This window comes from Lissotriton vulgaris, chromosome 2_1 (assembly GCF_964263255.1).
Source record: "Lissotriton vulgaris chromosome 2_1, aLisVul1.2, whole genome shotgun sequence".
In the NCBI taxonomy this organism is placed as follows: Eukaryota; Metazoa; Chordata; class Amphibia; order Caudata; family Salamandridae; genus Lissotriton; species Lissotriton vulgaris.
Window position 1 is genome coordinate 49,404,551 of NC_141687.1, and position 20,967 is coordinate 49,425,517.

At 48.0% G+C, this 20,967-nt stretch overlaps 1 protein-coding gene across 2 annotated transcripts in view; it reads left to right on the forward strand.

Moving 5' to 3' along the window:
- Window positions 1-1,039: 1,039 nt before the first annotated feature.
- Window positions 1,040-20,967, forward strand: part of IHH (Indian hedgehog signaling molecule) — a 184,585-nt gene continuing 164,657 nt past the window's right edge. For both annotated transcript variants that reach the window (XM_086954433.1, XM_086954434.1), the window contains exon 1: window positions 1,040-3,113. In XM_086954433.1, coding sequence (XP_086810559.1) covers window positions 2,808-3,113 — 306 coding nt within the window. In that variant the 5' untranslated portion in view covers window positions 1,040-2,807. The remainder of the gene's footprint in view (window positions 3,114-20,967) is intronic.

The following is a 20,967-nucleotide window of genomic DNA, read 5'->3' on the forward strand; positions in this document are numbered from 1 at the left end:
ACAGACCCCCTCCCATCCCCCCTTGGGCATCCCTGAGTCTGGACATAGATCCCCTGGGGCATCCCTGAGTCTGGGCACAGACCCCCTGGGGCATCCCTGTGTCTGGGCCGAGGTCGTGCATCCAGCGAGCTGCCCCGCGGGAGGCAGCCTCCGGGGTCCCCTCGATCCGACAGTCGAATCAGAGACATGTCCTGGAGGAAAAACCTCCCCCCGGCAAAACGAGACCTGGAGAAAAACTATCTCCGAGCCCTGGTTGGAGGTAAGACGATTCCACAGCGGAACCTGTTTGCAAGCAAAGTGAAACAACTATTATGTACTCAGATCTGTTGGATGCATCGTAACTAGGAGTCAACCCTGTCTGAGATGTTGAAAACAGCTCTTATTGAATAAAAACTATTTCCTAATAAAAACGTTCGGGGCTGAAAACTACCAGAAGAAATAGTATCTTGTTTTTTTTAAAAAACAGCTTTCTGGGAATTAAGGTTTTCCTGTTGAAAAAGTGCTGTGAAATAAAAACCGTCTTGAAGGAATGTCAAAGGTTGAATAAGAAAGAGAGTGAAGACTGCCTGAAAGGAACCCCACCAGGAGTAAAGTGGAGAGTAAAAACTATCGGGAAGATCTTGGATTGAAGGAAAAGCGAATACAAAATGCGTGAAAGTCTCAGAACGAGGATACTCGCGTGAATCGGAGCCCAGCGAGTCCAGTGGTAACGCAGGCCGGGAGTAGAGTTTGTAATGGAGTACAGCAGACACTTGGATGACGTTTGCGCCGGGGTGAGCTGGCCCTGGGGTGATGCTTCGTCGCACTCACACCTCCCTTGAGCCATCCTTGGATCGCAGCTGGGGCCATCCCTGCGCCCCCCCCCCCCCCTCCGAGCATCCCTGCGCCCCCTCCGCAGCATCCCTGCCCCCCCTCCGCAGCATCCCTGCGCCCCCTCCGCAGCATCCCTGCCCCCCCGCCCCCTCCGAGCATCCCTGCGCCCCCCTCCGCAGCATCCCTACCCCCCCCCCCGCCCCCTACTAGCATCCCTGCGCCCCCCTCCGCAGCATCCCTGCGCCCCCGCCGCAGCATCCCGGAGGCTGGCTGCCTCCACAGACCGGAACTGGACATTGGTCCACAGGCCATCCCCCACCCACGTGGGGCCAGGCTGGTACCAGGCTGCAGTCTTATTCTCAGCCCATCAGATGACCCCCTGCAAGAAACCCACAGCAGCCCTCCACCAGCAACCCCAGACCAGAGGGGACCGCCTGCTCGGCACAGGCTAAGGAGCGCGAGACGGGGCTGTCTGTCCATCCGTGCACCCGAGCATCATCTGAAGAAGACCCGCAGCTTCCTTCATCACTGAAGCAGACTGAAACACGAAACTGACAGCAGCGCGAGCAGTCAGCCACGCGCAGCAATCCCAGGTCACTAATCCAGCCTGAAGCGAGGAACTGGCAGCACCGAGAGCAATCACCCACCAGCAGCCATCCAGCCAGTCACAGGAGCTGCCACCACCCGCGAGCAACCAGCCACGCGCAGCAATCCCAGATCACTTATACAGCCTGACACGGGGAATTGACAGCACCGCGAGCAAACACCAACCGGCAGCAAACCCTGGGGACTAATCCAGCCTGAAACGGGGAACTTGCAACACCCGCCAGCAATCACCCACCGGCAGCCATCCAGCCTGCCACAGGGAGCTGCCACCACCCTCGAGCAATCACCTATCAGCAACAATCCCACCTGACTAATCCAGCCTGAAGGGAGAAACTGACAGCACCGAGAGCAATCATCCACCAGCAGCAAACCCAGGTCACTAATCCAGCCTGAAACAGGGAACTGGCAACACCCGCCAGCAATCACCCACCACCCGCAAACCTAGGTCACTAATCCAGCCTGACACGGGGAACTGACAGCACCGAGAGCAATCAGCAGCGCTCAGCAATCCCAGATCACGTATCCAGCCTGAAGCGCGGAACTGACAGCACCGAGAGCAATCAGCAGCGCTCAGCAATCCCAGATCACGTATCCAGCCTGAAGCGCAGAACTGACAGCACCGCGAGCAATCACCCACCGGCAGCAAACCCAGGTCACTAATTCAGACTGAAACAAGGAATTGACAGGACCGCGAGCAATCACCCAGGCCCAGCAATCCCAGGTCATCCACCCACCAGCGCATATACCAGTAACAACATTCATCACCACATCCAGCCTAACACCGGGGACTGACAGCCCTCTGAGGAGTCACCGACCAACAGATAACCCCAGACCAGGAATGGCTAACACCGGGGCCTGACAGCAACTGTGGGGACCTGGAACCATTTTGGACACCACTCGTGAGGATTATCACCCCACTCATAACACCGAGAAACACCTGAGACACAATCACTGAGAGACGGTGCCCTAGCGATCACCTCTGCCCTGGAATCTGACCCACTAAGGGATCTACAGTGAGCCCTTCACGCCCGACGGGTGGCCGTCACACCCGAGGGTCACCCGCAGGTATCACTTCACCCGGTGACCCTCCCCGCACCCGGACCCATCGCACCCGAGGGTCACCCGAAGGTAACACTTCACCTCACACCCGAGGCTTCGTGACACCTCATTTCGCTAATCCTCCCTGCCGGGGGTCGTCACACCGGAGCAGTCACACATCGCCAGGACAGGATAGCCCATCGCCCCAGGAGAGAGCGGTGTCAACCCCCGGAGCAGACTCCCACAGGAGCCCCGGCACCGGCGTCCCCCTGGGCCCACCCTTCCCCCCCGGATCAGACCCCCTTCCCACCGGACCCCCGCACCGAGCGTCTCCCCAGGACCCGGCTCCCATGACGCCGCTGGCCCTCCCCCTGCTGGCCGTGGTGGGCTGCGCGCTGCTGCTGGGGGCCCCCGGGGCGCGGGGCTGCGGGCCCGGGCGGGTGATCGGCCGCCGCCCCCGGCCCCCCCGGCTCATCCCGCTCTCCTACAAGCAGTTCCTGCCCCACGTGCCCGAGAAGACCCTGGGGGCCAGCGGGCGCTACGAGGGCAAGATCGCCCGCAACTCGGAGCGCTTCAAGGAGCTGACGCCCAACTACAACCCGGACATCATCTTCAAAGACGAGGAGAACACAGGGGCCGACCGGATCATGACCCAGGTGAGCGATCCACTGGGAGGGATCTGTGGGGATCCACTGGGGAGGCCGGGAGGGATCTGTGGGGGCGGACCGGATCATGACCCAGGTGAGCGATCCACAGGGGGGGGGGATCTGTGGGCTCATGACCCAGGTGAGCGATCCACTGGGGGGGGGGGGATCTGTGGGCTCATGACCCAGGTGAGGGATCCACTGGGTGTCTGTGGGGGCCGATCGGATCATGGCCCAGGTGAGCGATCCACTGGGAGGGATCTGTGGGCTCATGACCCAGGTGAGCGATCCACTGGGAGGGATCTGTGGGGATCCACTGGGGAGGGATCTGTGGGGATCCACTGGGGAGGGATCTGTGGGGACGGACCGGATCATGACCCAGGTGAGCGATCCACTGGGGAAGAATCTGTGGGGCCATGACCCAGGTGAGCGATTCACTGGGGGGATCTGTGGGGATCCTCTGGGGAGGGATCTGTGGGGACGGACCGGATCATGACCCAGGTGAGCGATCCACTGGGGGTCTGTGGGATCATGATCCAGGCGAGGTATCCACTGGGAAGGGATCTATGGGGCGGACCGGATCATGACCCAGGTGAACGATCCACTGGGGGTCTGTGGGGGCGGACCGGATCAAGACCCCAGTGAATAGATAGCTGTGGATCTGGTGCGAGATCTATGGAGACCCAGAAGGAGATCATGGCTTGTGGCAGAGATCTCCCGAGGATACATTGAACAGCAGGAGTGGATCACTCCTCGAGGGAGGTCCCTCACAGGGATCCCTGAAATTGGAGATGCCTTGACCTGGGGAGGGGGTTTACTGGGGTCTGTGGGAGCATTTGGGTTTATTGGGATCCAGGGCAAGGGCTCTCTGATAATGTATGAGAAAGTAGGAGCGGATCTTGATCAGAGTGAGTGATCGACTGAGGGAATCTGCTGCCGTTTCATGAGGCCACATGAAATATTTATGGCCCAGATGTGGGATCTACTGTAAGGGATCTGTGGGAACAGGACTGATTATAACCGAGAGGAGGGATCTCTGTGGATCTATGAAAAAAGGAGTGAGTCGTGTCCCAGGAGTGAGACCTCCGGGGATCCACTGGGGCATCGACTCATTCACGAGAGGGGCGGGGGTCAACCCGAGGTCAAGGGGAAGATCTATAGAAGCAGAGGGCAGATCCATGACCGGCGGGGATCTGTGGCACACATGACCTGATCATGACCCCGGATAGAGTAACTAACGGGGGGGGGGGAGTGGGGGGTCTGTTGGCACACATGACCCGGTCATGACCCAGATACAATAATGGCCACAGGGGGTCGATGGGAAAAGAGGATCTGACCTTGACCCGGGTGAGGGATCTGTTGTTGATCTACGACAACGTGTGAATGGATCAAGACGCAGTTCGTGGATTCGCAGGGGATCTAGGGATCACGGGAGTGCCATGACGTCACTCTGGGCGGATCGTTACCAGCGCAGCTGGCCAAAGAGAGGCTGCTGTGGTATCACTGGGAACATGGGTCAGATCCTGACCCAAGTGAGGGATCTACTGCAGGTTTGTAGGGTCGTGCATTTGGATAGGGACAGAGCGAGGCATCACCCAGGGATGAGAACCGCGGGGGGATCCGGACATCAGAACAACATATGACCAAGCTGAGGGATCAGCTAGGGGCCCACGGGAGATCCACAGGATTACAGTGTAGAATGATACCCACTGACGACATATGAGACAACAGGACCAGATCACGACCAGATGAAAGACCCGCCGGGGTATTCAAGAGCACGTGAGTGGATCAAGGTACAGCTGGGAGGTCTCCTGGGAATCCACTGGATCACATAAGTGGGCCATCTATGAGATCACAGGAGGGGCCATGACTCGGGGAGAGGTCGTGGAGAAGTGTGGCTCAGGGGTTAGAGGCGGCAGACATGACATGCAGTGTGCAGTGCGGTATCCCGGTGTACATATGTGAGATTGACATGCAGTGTGCAGTGCGCTATCCCGGTGTACATATGTGAGATTGACATGCAGTGTGCAGTGCGCTATTCCGGTGTATGTATGTGAGATTGACATGCAGGGTGCAGTGGGGTATGCCGGTGTTGGTGTACATATGTGAGATTGAAATGCAGGGTGCAGTGGGGTATCCCGCTGTACATATGTGAGATTGACATGCAGTGTGCAGTGAGGTATACCGGTGTACATATGTGAGATTGTCATGCAGTGTGCAGTGAGGTATACCGGTGTACATATGTGAGATTGACATGCAGTGTGCAGTGGGGTATACCGGTGTACATATGTGAGATTGACATGCAGTGTGCAGTGAGGTATACCGGTGTACATATGTGAGATTGTCATGCAGTGGGGTATCCCGGTGTACATATGTGAGATTGACATGCAGTGTGCAGTGAGGTATACCGGTGTACATATGTGAGATTGACATGCAGTGTGCAGTGGGCTATCCCGGGTACATATGCAAGATTGTCATGCAGTGTGCAGTGAGGTATACCGGTGTACATATGTGAGATTGACATGCAGTGTGCAGTGGGCTATCCCGGGTACATATGTGAGATTGTCATGCAGTGTTCAGTGAGGTATACCGGTGTACATATGTGAGATTGTCATACAGTGTTCAGTGAGGTATACCGGTGTACATATGTGAGATTGTCATGCAGTGTGCAGTGGGGTTTCCCGGTGTACATATGTGAGATTGACATGCAGTGTGCAGTGAGCTATCCCGGGTACATATGTGAGATTGACATGCAGTGTGCAGTGGGCTATCCCGGGTACATATGTGAGATTGCCATGCAGTGTGCAGTGAGGTATACCGGTGAACATATGTGAGATTGCCATGCAGTGTGCAGTGAGGTATACCGGTGAACATATGTGAGATTGTCATGCAGTGTGCAGTGGGGAATACCAGAGGGGCGCCTGTGAACTTTGACATGGAGTGTTGTGTTAGACTTCCCAGGAATATGTAGTGATGTTTGACGGAGACTCACCTGTGAGACTCACCGGGAATGTGCAATGGATTATATAACAAAGAACAACCTGTGAGAGGTACCAGGGATTTTTGGTGGGGTGTAGCGGAGACACACCTATGTGACTCACTGGCATGTGCAGTGGATTATAGTGTACATTGCAGACACACCTGTGATGCTCATGTGCAGTGAGGTATAGTATACACTGCAGACACACCTGTTATGCTCCAATGCAGTGGGTGTAGGGTATATTGCAGACACACACCTGTGTGAATCACTGGCAGGTGCAGTGGGGTATGGTGCGCACTGCAGACACTTATGTGTAAATCACTGGGATGTGCAGTGCGGTATAGTGTACAGTGTAGACACACCTGTGATGCTCCTATGCAGTGGGGTGTAGGGTACACCACATACACTCCTGTGTGAATCACTGGCATGTGCAGTAGGGTATACTGTACATTGCAGACACACCTGTGATGCTCCTGTGCAGTGGGGTATACTGTACACTGCAGACACAACTGTGATGCTCCTGTGCAGTGGGGTGTAGGGTACACCACAGACACTCCTGTGTAAATCACTGGGATGTGCAGTGCAGTATAGTGTACAGTACAGACACACCTGTGATGCTCCTATGCAGTGGGGTGTAGGGTACACCACAGACACTCCAGTGTGAATCACTGGCATGTGCAGTGGGGTATACTGTACATTGCAGACACACCTGTGATGCTCCTGTGCAGTGGGGTGTAGGGTGTACCACAGACACTCCTGTGTAAATCACTGGGATGTGCAGTGCGGTATAGTGTACAGTGCAGACACACCTGTGATGCTCCTATGCAGTGGGGTGTAGGGTATATTGCAGGCACACCTGTGTGAACTACTAGCATGTGCAGTGGGGTATACTGTACACTGCAGCCACCCCTGTGATGCTCCTGTGCAGTGGGGTGTGGGGTACCCTGCAGACACTTCTCTGTGACTCACTGGCATGGGCAGTGGGGTATAGTGTACACTGCAGACAGACCTGTGATGCTCCTGTGCAGTGGGTAATGTGTACACTGCAGACACACCTGTGATTCTCATGTGCAGTGGGATATGGTGTGCACTGCAGACACTTTTGTGATGCTCCTGTGCAGTGGGGTGTAGGGTATATTGCGGACACACCTGCGTGAACCACTAGCATGTGCAGTGGGGTATATAGTGTACACTGCAGACACACCTGTGATGCTCCTGTGCAGTGGGGTGTAGGGTATAATGCAGACACTCCTGTGTAAATCACCGGCATGTGCAGTGGGGTATAGTATACACTGCAGACACACCTGTGATGCTCCTGCGCAGTGGGTATTGTGTACACTGCAGACACACCTGTGATGCTCATGTGCAGTGGGGCATGGTGTATACTGCAGACACTCCTGTGAGAATCACTAGCATGTGCAGTGGGGTATAGTGTACACTGCAGACACACCTGTGAGGGTCATGTACAACGGGGCACACTGCAGACACTCCTGTATGAATTACAGGCATGTGCAGTGGGGTATAGTGTATACTGCAGACACGCCTATGATGCTCCTGTGCAGTGGGGTATGGTGTACACTGCAGACACTCCTGTGTAAATCACTGGCATGTGCAGTGCGGTACAGTGTACAATACAGACACACCTGTGATGTTCCTATGCAGTGGGGTCTAGGGTACATTGCAGACACACCTGTGATGCTCATGTGCAGTGGGGTATGGTGTATACTGCAGACACTCCTGCGTGAATCACTAGCATGTGCAGTGGGGTATAGTGTACACTGCAGACACACTTGTGATACTCCTGTGCAGTGGGGTGTAGGGTATAGTGCAGACACACCTGTGTGAATCACTAGCATGTGCAGTGGGGTAAATGTACACTGGGGAAACACCTGTGAGGCTCCTATGCAGTGGAGTGTAGGGTATACTGCAGTCACTCCTGTGTGAATCACTGGCACGTGCAGTGGGGTATAGTGTATACTGCAGACACACCTGTGGTGCTCATGTGCAGTGGGGTATGGTGTATACTGAAGATAATCCTGTGTAAATCATTGGCATGTGCAGTGGGGTATAGTGTACACTGCAGACACACCTGTGGTGCTCCTGTGAAGTGCGATACAGTGTACTCTGCAGACACACCTGTGATGCTCCTTTGCAGTGGGGTGTAGGGTATACTGCAGACACTCCTGTGTGAATCACTGGCACGTGCAGTGGGGTATAGTGTATACTGCAGAAACACCTGTGGTGCTCATGTGCAGTGGGGTATGGTGTATATTGAAGATAATACTGTGTAAATCATTGGCATCATTGGCATGTGCAGTGAGGTATAGTGTACACTGCAGACACACCTGTGGTGCTCCTGTGAAGTGCGATACAGTGTACTCTGCAGACACACCTGTGATGCTCCTTTGCAGTGGGGTGTAGGGTATATTGCAGACACTCCTGTGTGAATCCCTGGGATGTGCAGTGGGGTATAGTGTACAACGCAGACACACCCGTGATGCTCATGTTCAGTGGGATATGGTGTACACTGCAGACACACCTGTGTGAATCGCTGGGAAGTGCAGTGCGGTACAGTGTACACTGCAGACACACCTGTGATGCTCTTTGCAGTGGAGTGTAGGGTATACTACAGACACTCCTGTGTGAATTGCTGGGATGTGCAGTTTGGTATAGTGTACACCACAGACACACCTGTGATGCTCATGTGCAGTGGGGTATGGTGTACACTGCAGGCACACTTGTGATGCTACTGTGCAGTGGGGTATACTGTACACTGCAGACACACATGTGATGCTGATGTGAAGTGGGGTATGGTGTACACTGCAGACACACTTTTGATGCTCCTGTGCAGTGGGGTATATTGTACACTGCAGGCACACCTGTGATGCTCATGTGCAGTGGGGTATACTGTACACTGCAGACACACTTGTGATGCTCCTGTGCAGTGAGGTATACTGTACACTGCAGACACACTTGTGATGCTCCTGTGCAGTGGGGTATACTGTACAATGCAGACACACCTGTGATGCTCATGTGCAGTGGGGTATGGTGTACACTCCAGACACACTTGTGATGCTCCTGTGCAGTGAGGTATACTGTACACTGCAGACACACCTGTGATGCCCATGTGCAGTAGGGTATGCTGTACACTGCAGACACACTTTTGATGCTCCTGTGCAGTGGAATATACTGTACACTGCAGACACACCTATGAGGCTCATGTTCAGTGGTGTATCCTACCGACGCACCCGCGTGAATCACTGGCCTGGGCAGTGTGGTATATCGCAGACACACCTGTGATGCTCGCGGGGCAGGAGAGGGCGCCACATCTGCAGTGAGAGGGAAGTAGTGAGGAAGGAGAGGGCGCCACATCTGCAGTGAGAGGGCAGCAGTGGGGCAGGAGAGGGTGCCACATCTGCAGTGAGAGGGCAGCAGTGGGGCAGGAGAGGGCGCCACATCTGCAGTGAGAGGGCAGCAGTGGGGCAGGAGAGGGCTTCGTGAGTCGAATGGTTCCCGCTGAGAGGCCCTGATCTTCCGTTCTTTGGAGGTGAGCGAACTAACTACCATTAAAGTGAAATGGTAGCGCTTCGAAACAGCAGTTGTGCGTTATGAGACGCTATGTGAAACGTGTTTCTATTATCATAATAGCTAGAGTGTGACCCCAGTGAGGGTCATGGCAGAATGAGAGTGGGGGTAGTGAGGGGGGCGCGTGGCTGTAGAGGGGGGAGTGGGGGGGGACGAGGGGCGCCGTGGCTGTAGAGGGGGAGTGTGGGGGGGGAGGACGAGGGGCGCCGTGGCTGTAGAGGGGGGAGTGGGGGGGGGGGGAGGGGGGCCGTGGCTGTAGGGTGGGGGGCGAGGGGCGCCGTGGCTGTAGAGGGGGTGCAGGGGGGGGCGAGGGGCGCCGTGGCTGTAGAGGGGGTGCAGGGGGGCGAGGGGCGCCGCGGCTGTAATGGGAGTGGGGGAGGCGGTCTGAGGTTAGAGGGGGGGTGTGGGGGGGCTCTCTGGTGCCAGCTCTGCGGCTGCTGCTCCTTACTCTGGTTTGTGGTCAGTCCGGATCAACGCCCTCCTTGTTGGTTATTTTAAAAAGTGGAAATATTGTGCTCCGGGAGACAGAGGAGCGCTACAGTGGGTGCCCGGGGGAGGGGCCCCCGGGGGTCTGTGCTGGAAGGCAGGGGCCACAACACAGCGAATTTGTGGGGAACTCATACAACAGTAATTACAGGCAGACAACAGGTACAGCGAGAGAGAGACGGAGAGAGAGAGGGGTGCCAAGAGAGACGGAGAGAGAGGGAGTGTGTGAAAGAGAGAGAGCGAGAGAGAGCGAGAGAGAGAGAGAGAAAGAGAGGAAGAGAGAGTGAGTGTGTGAAAGAGAGAGAGAGGTAGAGAGCGAGAGAGGCCGAGAGAGACGGAGAGAGAGTGAGTGCGTGAAAGAGAGAGAGAAAGAGGCCGAGATAGACGGAGAGAGAGAGAGAACGAGGAAGGAGAGAGAGGGTTAGAGAGATGGGGAGAGAGAGGGGGAGAGACAGACGGAGGGAGAGAACTAGAGAGGGGGGATGAAGAGAGTGAGCGGGAGACAGCGGTGAGGAAGAGACAGGGGAGAGATAGATAGACGGAGAGCGATATATATATATATATATATATATATATATATATATATATATACATACATACATACATACATATATATATATATATATATATATATATATATATATATATATATATATATATATATATATATATATATATATATATATATATTGAAGAGACAGGGGAGAGATAGATAGACGGAGAGCGAGATATATATCTATATATATATATATATATATATATATATATATATATATATATATATATATATATATATATATCGAGAGAGGGAGCGAGCTAGAGAGCGTGAGTGTGTGAAAGAGAGAGAGATGAAAAGAGAGAACAAGAGGGCAAGAAAGAACGGGGAAGGAGACTGGTGTATACAACAAGGAGTGAGAGACACCGAGAGTACAGGGATTCAGAGACTGCTGGAATGTTTAATTACAAAGACTCAACAGACATACAGAAGAGAGGGGAGCAAGAGAGGGAGAGATACGGGGAGAGAGCGAGAGAGAGGGGGAGGGAGGGAGAGAGCGAGAGAGAAAGAGAGGAGAGAGAGGGAGAGGGTGAGAGGGAGGGAGGGGTGGTCTCGAAGAAAGAGTAGGGTCATTACAGGGACTAAAAAAATGCCTCAACGTGTATAGGACAGAGTGATGGACACACAGCGGGGAAAGTTATACAGGTAGATGGACAGACAGACAGACGGATGGACAGAAGGATGGATGGATGGATGAATGCAGTGCAGGTTTGAAAAGCCAGATAGGGAATAGGCTTACACAGTTTTCATCAGGATTGAGGCCAGAGAGGTATTGGATTCTGAGTAGGGGTAGGTGTAACTTGTGTAATTCAGTGTAGAATAATCACACAGAATTACCTCACATTTTTGGAAGATTATGCCTAATTACAGCAGAAGAGTCATTCTATACGTTAATGCAGACCTGCCGCCTTGTGTACAAAATGGCCGTGAGGATGTATTTTGTGCTGAGAATAGTGCTAAATGCAACAGACACAAATAGCCATGCAAGCACCACTCGCACTTACTGCCCTTGGGGAAGGATTTTCACCCAGCTTACTCCAGGGATTTAGCACAATTTATTTTTCGCAAACTGCCCGCCTTGCACCTAAAATGGGCACAAGAAGGCATTTTGCGCTAAAAAATAGCACTAAATCTGCTGTTTGGTAGAAGTTTCTGCCAACATACTCCTCGCAGTTAGTGCTATCTCCGTAGCGCAAAGTGTACTCTTGTGCCTTACATGGATGTTTGGATGCATTTTGCGTTAAGAAATAGTGGTACATACAGCAGAGCAAAAATAGGGGGTGGACACTTGCGGTCGCTAAAAGGGCTCTCCCAGTAGGATTATTATGTGAGCGGGTGTAATTGTCATATCTGTAATTCCACATCATATAGGATCAAAATTACTCTGATTAATTGTAGTGGTTTAGTATTTAGTATTTATGTTAATTAAATGTCATGTATTTCCGAATGTTCCTATGTTCTCTCTCGTGCGGGGAGCTTTCATTCTTGGGTGTTCAATCAGCTACTGTCAGTTGCTGACCGAGCCTAATCGGTGATGCGCACACCTGCTAGTGAATTTAAGAATTTAAGCGTCTAGATTTTTCAAATTGCAACAGGTTTAACAGTATTGTTTAAATAATCGTTTATTACTATAATATCTTTGAAAATAATTATTGTTATGGGAACACCACAGCAGATTTCTCAACTTACTCAACCTTCACCATTTCTAGCGAAAACAGGTAAACCAGGTTTACCCTGGCAAGAGTGGTTCTGTTTGTTCAAAAACCACTTAGTGGCTATTGATGCCACAGAGTACTTACCTGCTCGCAAGTTCGCTCTTCTTTTTGGCAGATTGGGTTTGGCAGCACAACGCATTTTTCAGAGTTTACCTCCTATTCCACCTACGACTGGACAATCTTGCGACAGACATTGGAACATTTATTTGGAGGCTATAGAGAGACTTAAAAAACAGTTTTCCACGCTTCCCAAAATAATGTTAGAAAGGCATATGTTTTACAAGAGAAAACAAGGTTATGAAGAGAAAGTGGAAGAGTACATATCAGCTCTGAGAGTTCTAGCTACCACTCGCGGGTTTGGGCCTTTATCAGATGACATCATCAGAGACCAGTTGGTATTCAATTGTGCATCGCAAAAGATAAAGGAAAGGATTCTTAGTTGCAAAAATCCCTCTCTTTCTGAGGTGATAGACATGGCCTTAAGTATTGAATGTAATGCCATCTCTACTAAAGTCATGCAATCCAGTTCTACAGCCAAAGTTAATTTAGAGTCTGAGGAAACTCACGAGGAAGCTTTATTTGCAGTGGGCTCAAAAGACAGTTCAACTAAATTTACACAAAGAAAAAAACAATCTTTCTATTACAGATGTGGGTCGAAATTCCACATTGGTAACTTTACAGGTTGCCCTGCTTTAGATAGACGATATTCTATTGGCAAAAAGATTGGTCACCTCCAAAAACTCTGCAGAGGTCAAAAGAAAATTGTTCAAGTTCGAAGTTTTGACATCGAGACAGACGGTTGTGCTGAGTCTCTTGATAATTTACTTTTAACAGCGGATTACACGGATGATCCTTTAGAGATTAAAGGCCCCTTGTGTGTTGGTTCGATTGATGGTAAAGAAACAAGGGTCATGGCCGACTCAGGATCTTCAATAACAATTCTGCGTGATTCGTACTTTTTGGAGAACTGGAGTGAAAAGTTGCGCTTTCAAATTCAGACGTGAATCCAAAGGCTTTTGGTGAAAAGGACATAGACATGATGTTTTTTTTATCTGATGTTTAAATTTTAGAACAGAAAATTACTACTAAACTGTATGTTGCCATTAAGGGTAAAACATTGTGGGCTGGAAAGAGCTGGCATGTTTGCATTTATATTTAGTCCCAGGGGATGCGAATCCTGTAAGGGTAATGAGTCCTCTGTATGGAGTGTGTATGAATCCGTTATACATTTAAAAAGTTTGATGTCTGAATTTAAATCAGTGTTCAATGATCAAATTGGTTGCGTGAAAGAGTTTGAATACAAGATAAGGTTATTACTTGATGCGCAACCAGTGGCGCATAAAGTCAGACTGATCTCCTTGAGTGCTAGAGAAGAATTAAAATCCATGTTGGAGGCATTATTCAGCCCACCAATTCATCACAGTGGGTGGCCCCCATTGTGGTTGCCCGTAAAAAGACAGGCTATTTTAGACTCTGTGTGGATTTGAGGGGATTCAATAAAAACATCATAGTCGACTACCACCCTCTCCCTAAGATCCATGAGCTTCTTGCAAATTTGTGAGGAGCTAAGTGGTTTTCGTTGATCGATCTAAAATCCCCATATCATCAGATCCCACTAGCTAGGGAGTCTCAGGAACTGACAACATTCATTACACCCTGAGACTTACCTTTGGTTTAGCATTTGCAGCTAGTGTCTTTCAAAGATTGATGGACACAGTTTTTAAGGGGATGAAGGGTGTCCAGACATATTTGGATGACATACTAATCTTTTCGAAGGATTCAGATGAGCATGTGTAGCTGTTGAGGGAGCTGATAGCAGCTCTTGGTAAATATGTAATGACTGTAAAGGGCAGACAAATGTAAATTGGGTGTGAATGAATTGGACTACCTGGGTCACACAATTTCTTGCAAGGGCCTCAAGCCAAACTTTTCAGTCATTAGGCCTCTTAAAGAGGCAAAACCCCCTCTGATAAAGATTCTCTCCATTCCTTCCTGGGTCTCGCCGAGTATTATGCGAGATTTGTTAATAACTATGCACAGATTGTTGAGCATCTTTGAATGTTGCTTAAGAAGGGTCAAACATTTGTATGGTCTCAAGAGCTTGTTGGGGTATTTGCAAATGTAAAATATCTAATTATTTCAGCCCAGGCCTTACATGCTTTTTGTGATGATTGCCTATCTATTTTCACAGTTGATGCAAGTATGAATGCCCTGCGGGCAGTCCTTAGTCAAAGGGTGAACGGCAAAGAACAAACGGTGGCGTGCGCTTTTAGATTGCTCAAATCATTTGAGAAAAATTACAGTACCATCAAGCGTGAGGCTCTGGTTTGTGTTTGGGCGGCCCAGAAGTTTAAAATGTATATCTGCGGTCACAAGTTTGTGATTTTTACTGATCACAAGCTGCTCACTTTTATTTTTTGCAAGCTTTCAAACATTACCATGTCTGCAAAGTTAACTTGATTAATTTCAAAGTTCAAGAGTATAATTTTGAGATGAGACATATTCAAGGGGGCAACCATTTTCAAGCTCACTGTTTGTCAAGGATGTTAATGGAAAATGATGATGCGGAGGATGTGGAGGAAGATTAAGTTGAGTATGTTTCAGTACTAAATGCAGTAGAGAATTGCAATTCAGTTATCTCAGAGTCAGAATGGAAAGTTGCATTTTGTAAAGATGCTATTCTGTCCAAAGTTTTGGAACATTCTTCTTCTAAATGGCCAGAGTTAAGAAATGTATTTGGGTAGCTAAGAAATCTTTCATTAGTGGCAAATGAAATTTCAGTTAAGGATGGTTTGGTGTTACGGGGAGATAAGTTCATACCTCCAGATTGTCTAAGAAGAACGTTAATCAAGATAGCTCATGAAGGGCATTTAGGGGTGACTAAAACGTGCATGGGGATTAAGCAACATTACTGGTGGCCTGCCATCGATGCCCAGGTGAGAAGTATGGTGGAAGGTTTTGAAGAGTGTTTGCTCTCAAACAAACACTGGAAACTTTCAAAGTTACCTTTGCATCCCACAGAGTTTCCAGAGAAACCTTGGGAAAAAGTTGGATTGGATTTTTCAGGGCCTTACAATATTCTAGCTGAGTCATCGAGATATTTGATTTTAACTGTAAATTATCATTCTAAGTGGAAGTTTGAAAGATTTGTGGACTCTCCCACCACAGATAACACCATTTCTTTTTTTAACAAAGTATTTTTACTGGAAGGAACTCCTAGGTCATTAGTAACAGATAACAGGACTCACTTTGTTTCGGATAAAATGTGTACATTTTTGAAGAGTCACGACATTAAGCATTTAAAGATGGCAATGTACTCCCCAGCTTCTAATGGGCTGGTGGAAAGGCGCAATAAAGTACTTAAGGGAGGGATCCAGAAAGCGCTGGCCGCTGGTCGGGAAGTAGGGACGTTTTTGGAAGATAAAGTGTGGAATTATAATACTTCGCCACACTGTACTACTGGTATCACCCCTTTTGAAATTCTAAGAGGTAGAAAGGCCAACACTGCTTTATTGCCGTCTTGGTTAGACAGTGGTGAATTTGCACACCATGACTCTGGTTGTAAGAATGTAGCAGATGTAGTGAGAGCAAAACAATAGAAAATGAAAGAAAAGTTTGACAAAAGTTCTTCTGCCTATTCTGAAATTGGGGTGGGCGATTGGGTTTTATTTAAGAAACCATCCAAAGTTAGAAAAGGTGAATCTGTATTTTCACATCCTGTTTTGGTTTGTAAGATTAGCAAAGGTGCTGCATTTCTTCAAGGTAAAGCATGGTGGAATAAAAGACAATTGATAAAGGTATCTAAAGAACAAGCTAATTTAATTAAAAACAAGAAAACCTCCATAGCGGAACACAAGTTAGATTGGACCCATTGGTTACAAGATCCAGAAAGACAACGATCCTCAGGTGAGAATGTATTCTTGCCGGAGAATACATTCTCACCTGAGGATCTTTCTTCTCTGTCAAATCATAGTGTGAAAATTGTCCTAAATGGCTCCCAAGATGGCGGAATGACACCGCCAGTGCGGAGGAACGCTGTTTGAGGTCCGGGCTGTGGTCATGGCGGACCGCGTCTTTTGCTGCTTTTTTTAATGAGAATTCAGCTGATATCGTATTACATTGTTGGTGAAAAATCAGACTAAATCAGTCGGTGCTCCGCGGCTTACCTACATCAACGGGAGACAGAGCTGACTGAGATTATGCCGTTTGTATTGAGCTGATACGGCTGAGCTGACTACAAAAACACAGGGCGGATCAGGCTAAGAGCGGCTTACCTATGGCTCTTGTTAGTGTAAGCTGAGCGGTATTGAAACGTGGCCGGAGCCAGGGCTGATGCTGCGACTTCGGCTGATCGAGAGCCGGGTGAGGGGATTACTTCGCTCCATACGACTGCCACGCCTAATCCCTGTAGCATCGAAGGGCAGGGCGGCAATCAACTGGTTTGGTCTACAGGCTCATCGGCGCTCCAACTCACTAACGGCTACAGCAATAATGGCAACAGAGTGTGGGGAGATGGCGCCTAAACTTCAAGGACGGAGTACTCGGACGACGACGGTGGCTAAACAAGCAGTGACAATTTGCACTACGGACTCGGTTCCTGCTGGGAACGTCGTCTGTGCAGCAATGACTTTGGAAACTCAAACGGCAATACCCGAGGCGGTTCCGGATGCAGGAAAGAAAATCATCGGTAGGCAAGAGAAACTAGGGAAGAGATTGGGGGGCTGTCCAGCCGTTGGCAAACCGCCCCCTCGACTTCCCAATGTTGCTAAATCTAACTTTACATCCGATAACACTTTGTTGCTACTAACAGAGGCTAACCCATTGTCTTCGGATTTAAATGATTTCTCTGGGGCAGGGAGTAACATTGTAGCTAGTAGGAAGAGTCAGGAAATGAATGTTGCTTCGGGAGCTAAGGCCAACAATGCTATGAGTTTGAATAATATGCTAAGTGACTGTGTTTTAATGGCTGATACTGATACTGTCATTTATACACAAACTATAGCAGATACTAGTACTCTTGCCATGGCTACTCAACTCATATTACCAACAGTAACCATTAGTGACGCTCTGTTGCAATCGGAGATACAACCTGCTGAAAGTGCGAATGATATGCAACTTACACAGACTATACCCATATTGGCAGTAGCAGATGAAGGGCTGGCTGAAGTGGAGCTAAGTAATGAAACAGAGGGGATACAAGAAATAAAGGAGATTCTAGGGGCAGAGTACCTGGAACATACGGATGGTGCAGAAACAGATGAGGAGTACTGTGAATTTTCCGACATAGGTAACAATAAACCCTCATTTTCAACTAAAGATAAAGTTAGTAGTATTAAAAAGGGGAGAGGCAAAATTAAGAATAAGACTAAGAAGGTTTTAAATAAACCTAAAACCACTACTATAAAGTCATTAGCAGAAAACAGTCCTATTAGACAATCAGTACAAGCTAAAGGTGGTGTAAAATCAATGGCCATGAGACTCTCTGGAAATAGACTTATTGAGTCAGGCGTTACTTCAGGGGATATCACTGGCCTTAATGCTGTAACGGACGTGACAGACTCTGAGGGCCCTGCAAAGGGGGAGGTCGATGTAGTTACTGTCACTCAAAATGTGCAATCTACTTCTACTCCCTCCTCTACTCCAATTCCCACATTGCTATCAATGGATGGGATTGCTGAGCCGAGTCCTTCAATGGAAGTCTCAATGGAAATTTCACCTCCTCCCCTTCTGGCTCCTCAGCTAACAATAACGCTAGTACCAATAGCGTCTGTGGAAATCTCCAATGCACTCCCTCCCACTACTACCTCACAGGCTGTAGCAAGTATAGCAGCGTCAACAACATCAACAGCTGCAACAACAACAGCACTAGTTTCTGAGACAGTTTTGAGTACAGGACCTTTAAAGGAATCTGATGTAATTGGGCTAAAGAATTCTAATGATCTACATTTGTCGAGTACCTCTCAGAATAATGCATCTCTGCCTGTGGACTGGACCCTTCAAGGGGAAGTATCGTCATCATTTCAGATGATTTTACAATTATTAAATGAGCAAGAACGGGAAGCCCAGTCTCATTATCAGCAGATGAGGGAAGATAGTAGCAAGACCCAATCTTCTTTGCAGGAAATGTCCTGTAAACTTGGCGCTATCTCCCTGGAGATGGAAGAGCTTCAGCAAAGAGTGGTTTTAATGGAGGAAAAGTCTGTTTGCTTTGAAATAGCTGTGAATAAACATGAGGCCCAGATGTGTCAAATGCAAGCTAAGCTTGAAGATTTAGAAAATCGGCAACATAGACAGAACTTACGCTTATTTGGAATTGCGGAAGGGGCTGAGGGAGCTGACACTAGAGCATTTATTGTTCGACTATTTCAGAAAGCATTTCCTGAATTATCCGATTGGGATTGGGATTCACAGATACAACGTGCCCATCGGCTCCCACTTTTCCAAAGAAACAAGGGCAGCAAATATCCTCACCTAATTTTGATTTGTATTGGTAATTTTTTGCTTCATCAGGCAATTTCATTAAAAGTGAGACCAAATACTCCAATCACTATTGACTTAACTACTTTTTATGTAAGATCTGATTTAAGTAAACTCTCTATGGAACGACGATGGAAATTGAAACAGTATATCGATCCGATAAAGGAGCTGGGTGGCCAAGCTTTCCTGCAAGAACCAGCTAAACTGAAAGTGTTAAAAAGTGGCCGCAAGTACTATTTTCTGGAAGAAAATGAGGTGGAACGAGCATTGGCTAATTGGAAATCGGAAAAAAATTGACATTGAATAATACTCTTTTCTTTTTCTATATATCTTGGGGTTTTTTTCTCTTCACAATAATGTTATAACAAGTGATGCGGCATGATATTTATGTGTGGAATATGGGTGTTTATATAGGGACTCAATGCTACTTTCTTTTTCCTTTTTTTTTATATAATAGGCAATATAAAATATTACACACTGCTATACGTGGTCTGACATATTTGAGCATATATTTGAATGCCCGGATCCTCGAGGCGTTTGACTCCGTTCTATGGCTGCCAATACAACGGCAGCTGGTTGAATGGGGGGACCTGTAGGTAGGATTGGGGGGGGGGGTAGGGTGTTGTTCGGAAGGGGTGGGGTGGGGGGTGGTTCTTTTTGGGGTAAAAATACCATCATGGCGTTAAACAATTATAATATTTGGAGGTACAGCAAGGCTGATATGATTTTTTGTAGGGGCTTCAAGGACAGGGATATGCACTTCACACAATGTATCTAGTAAAATGTTTAGTATGGAATGTGGCGGGTTTAAATAGCAGGATTAAAAGAAATCTGGTGTACGAGGAACTCAGGATGTATAACCCTTAGATAGTAGTTATCACCGAAACTCATATTGCATATAAGGATAAAAAATTGCTCAAACAACTGGGATATGATATTATGGTATGTACTGAATTTAATGCTTCTATTCGTGGGGTGGCAATACTAAAACATAAACAGTTTAAGGTAGAAATAAGTAGAACATTAACCAATAAGACTGGTAGGTGGGCAATCGCACAGATAGTACAGGAAGGTTGTAAATATACAATTTGTGGGGTTTATGCGTCGAATCAGGATGAACCAAAAATCATGGATCAAGTTAATATGGAATTGCTCTCATGGGATGGGGAGTATATAGTACTTTTTAAATTTTTTTAAAATTTTTTTTTTAGTACTTGGTGACTTTAATTGTATCATGAATTATAATCTAGATACAACTAGAAAAGGCTCATTTCAGATAATGAGTAAGACTAGGGCTGCAATTATAGATCTTGCGGCAATCCATTTACTTAAGGATGCGTGGAGATGCTTATATCCCAGTGTAGCTGGCTACACCTACTATTCAGCTGCACATAAATTATGCTCACGCATAGATATGATTTGGGTTACAGATTCCATCCTTGAAAATAGCACCATAGTAATATGCCCAAGAGTAACCTCGGATCATAATCCAATTATTTTGACATTTGAGATAACAACAGAGAGACCTATTCCCCGCCCTTTTTTGTTTCCCAGATATTTATTTATGGATATTAATTTTGTGAATCAACTGAAAGAGCATATAAAGGAGTTTATAGATATAAATATGTATTCAGCTCTACCTATGATAGTATGGGATGCATGCAAGGCAAGTATACGTGGATTTACACAGCAGTTTATATGGCGGCAAAATAAAGAGCGTCAATGCCAAAATGAGAAAGTGATCGCAGAAATACTTAACCTTGAACATCAAATATCTGAAGCTCTACTAACCGGGGTAGCGAATTTGGATGTGTTAAATTTTAAACTAATTGAACTAAAAGTAACTTTGAAAAATCTCTTTAGGGAAAAAAGTATTAGTAAATTAAAAAAATATCAACTTAACCAATATGAAAATGGTGAAAAGATTGGCAAAGTTTTAGCTTATAAAGTGGCCGAAGATCGCGCCCAGAATGTCATCAAGGAAATTAAAGGGGATAATAATCAGATATTTCAAGATCCCAAATTAATAATACAACAGTTTGCATTGTATTATCAAGATCTTTACAC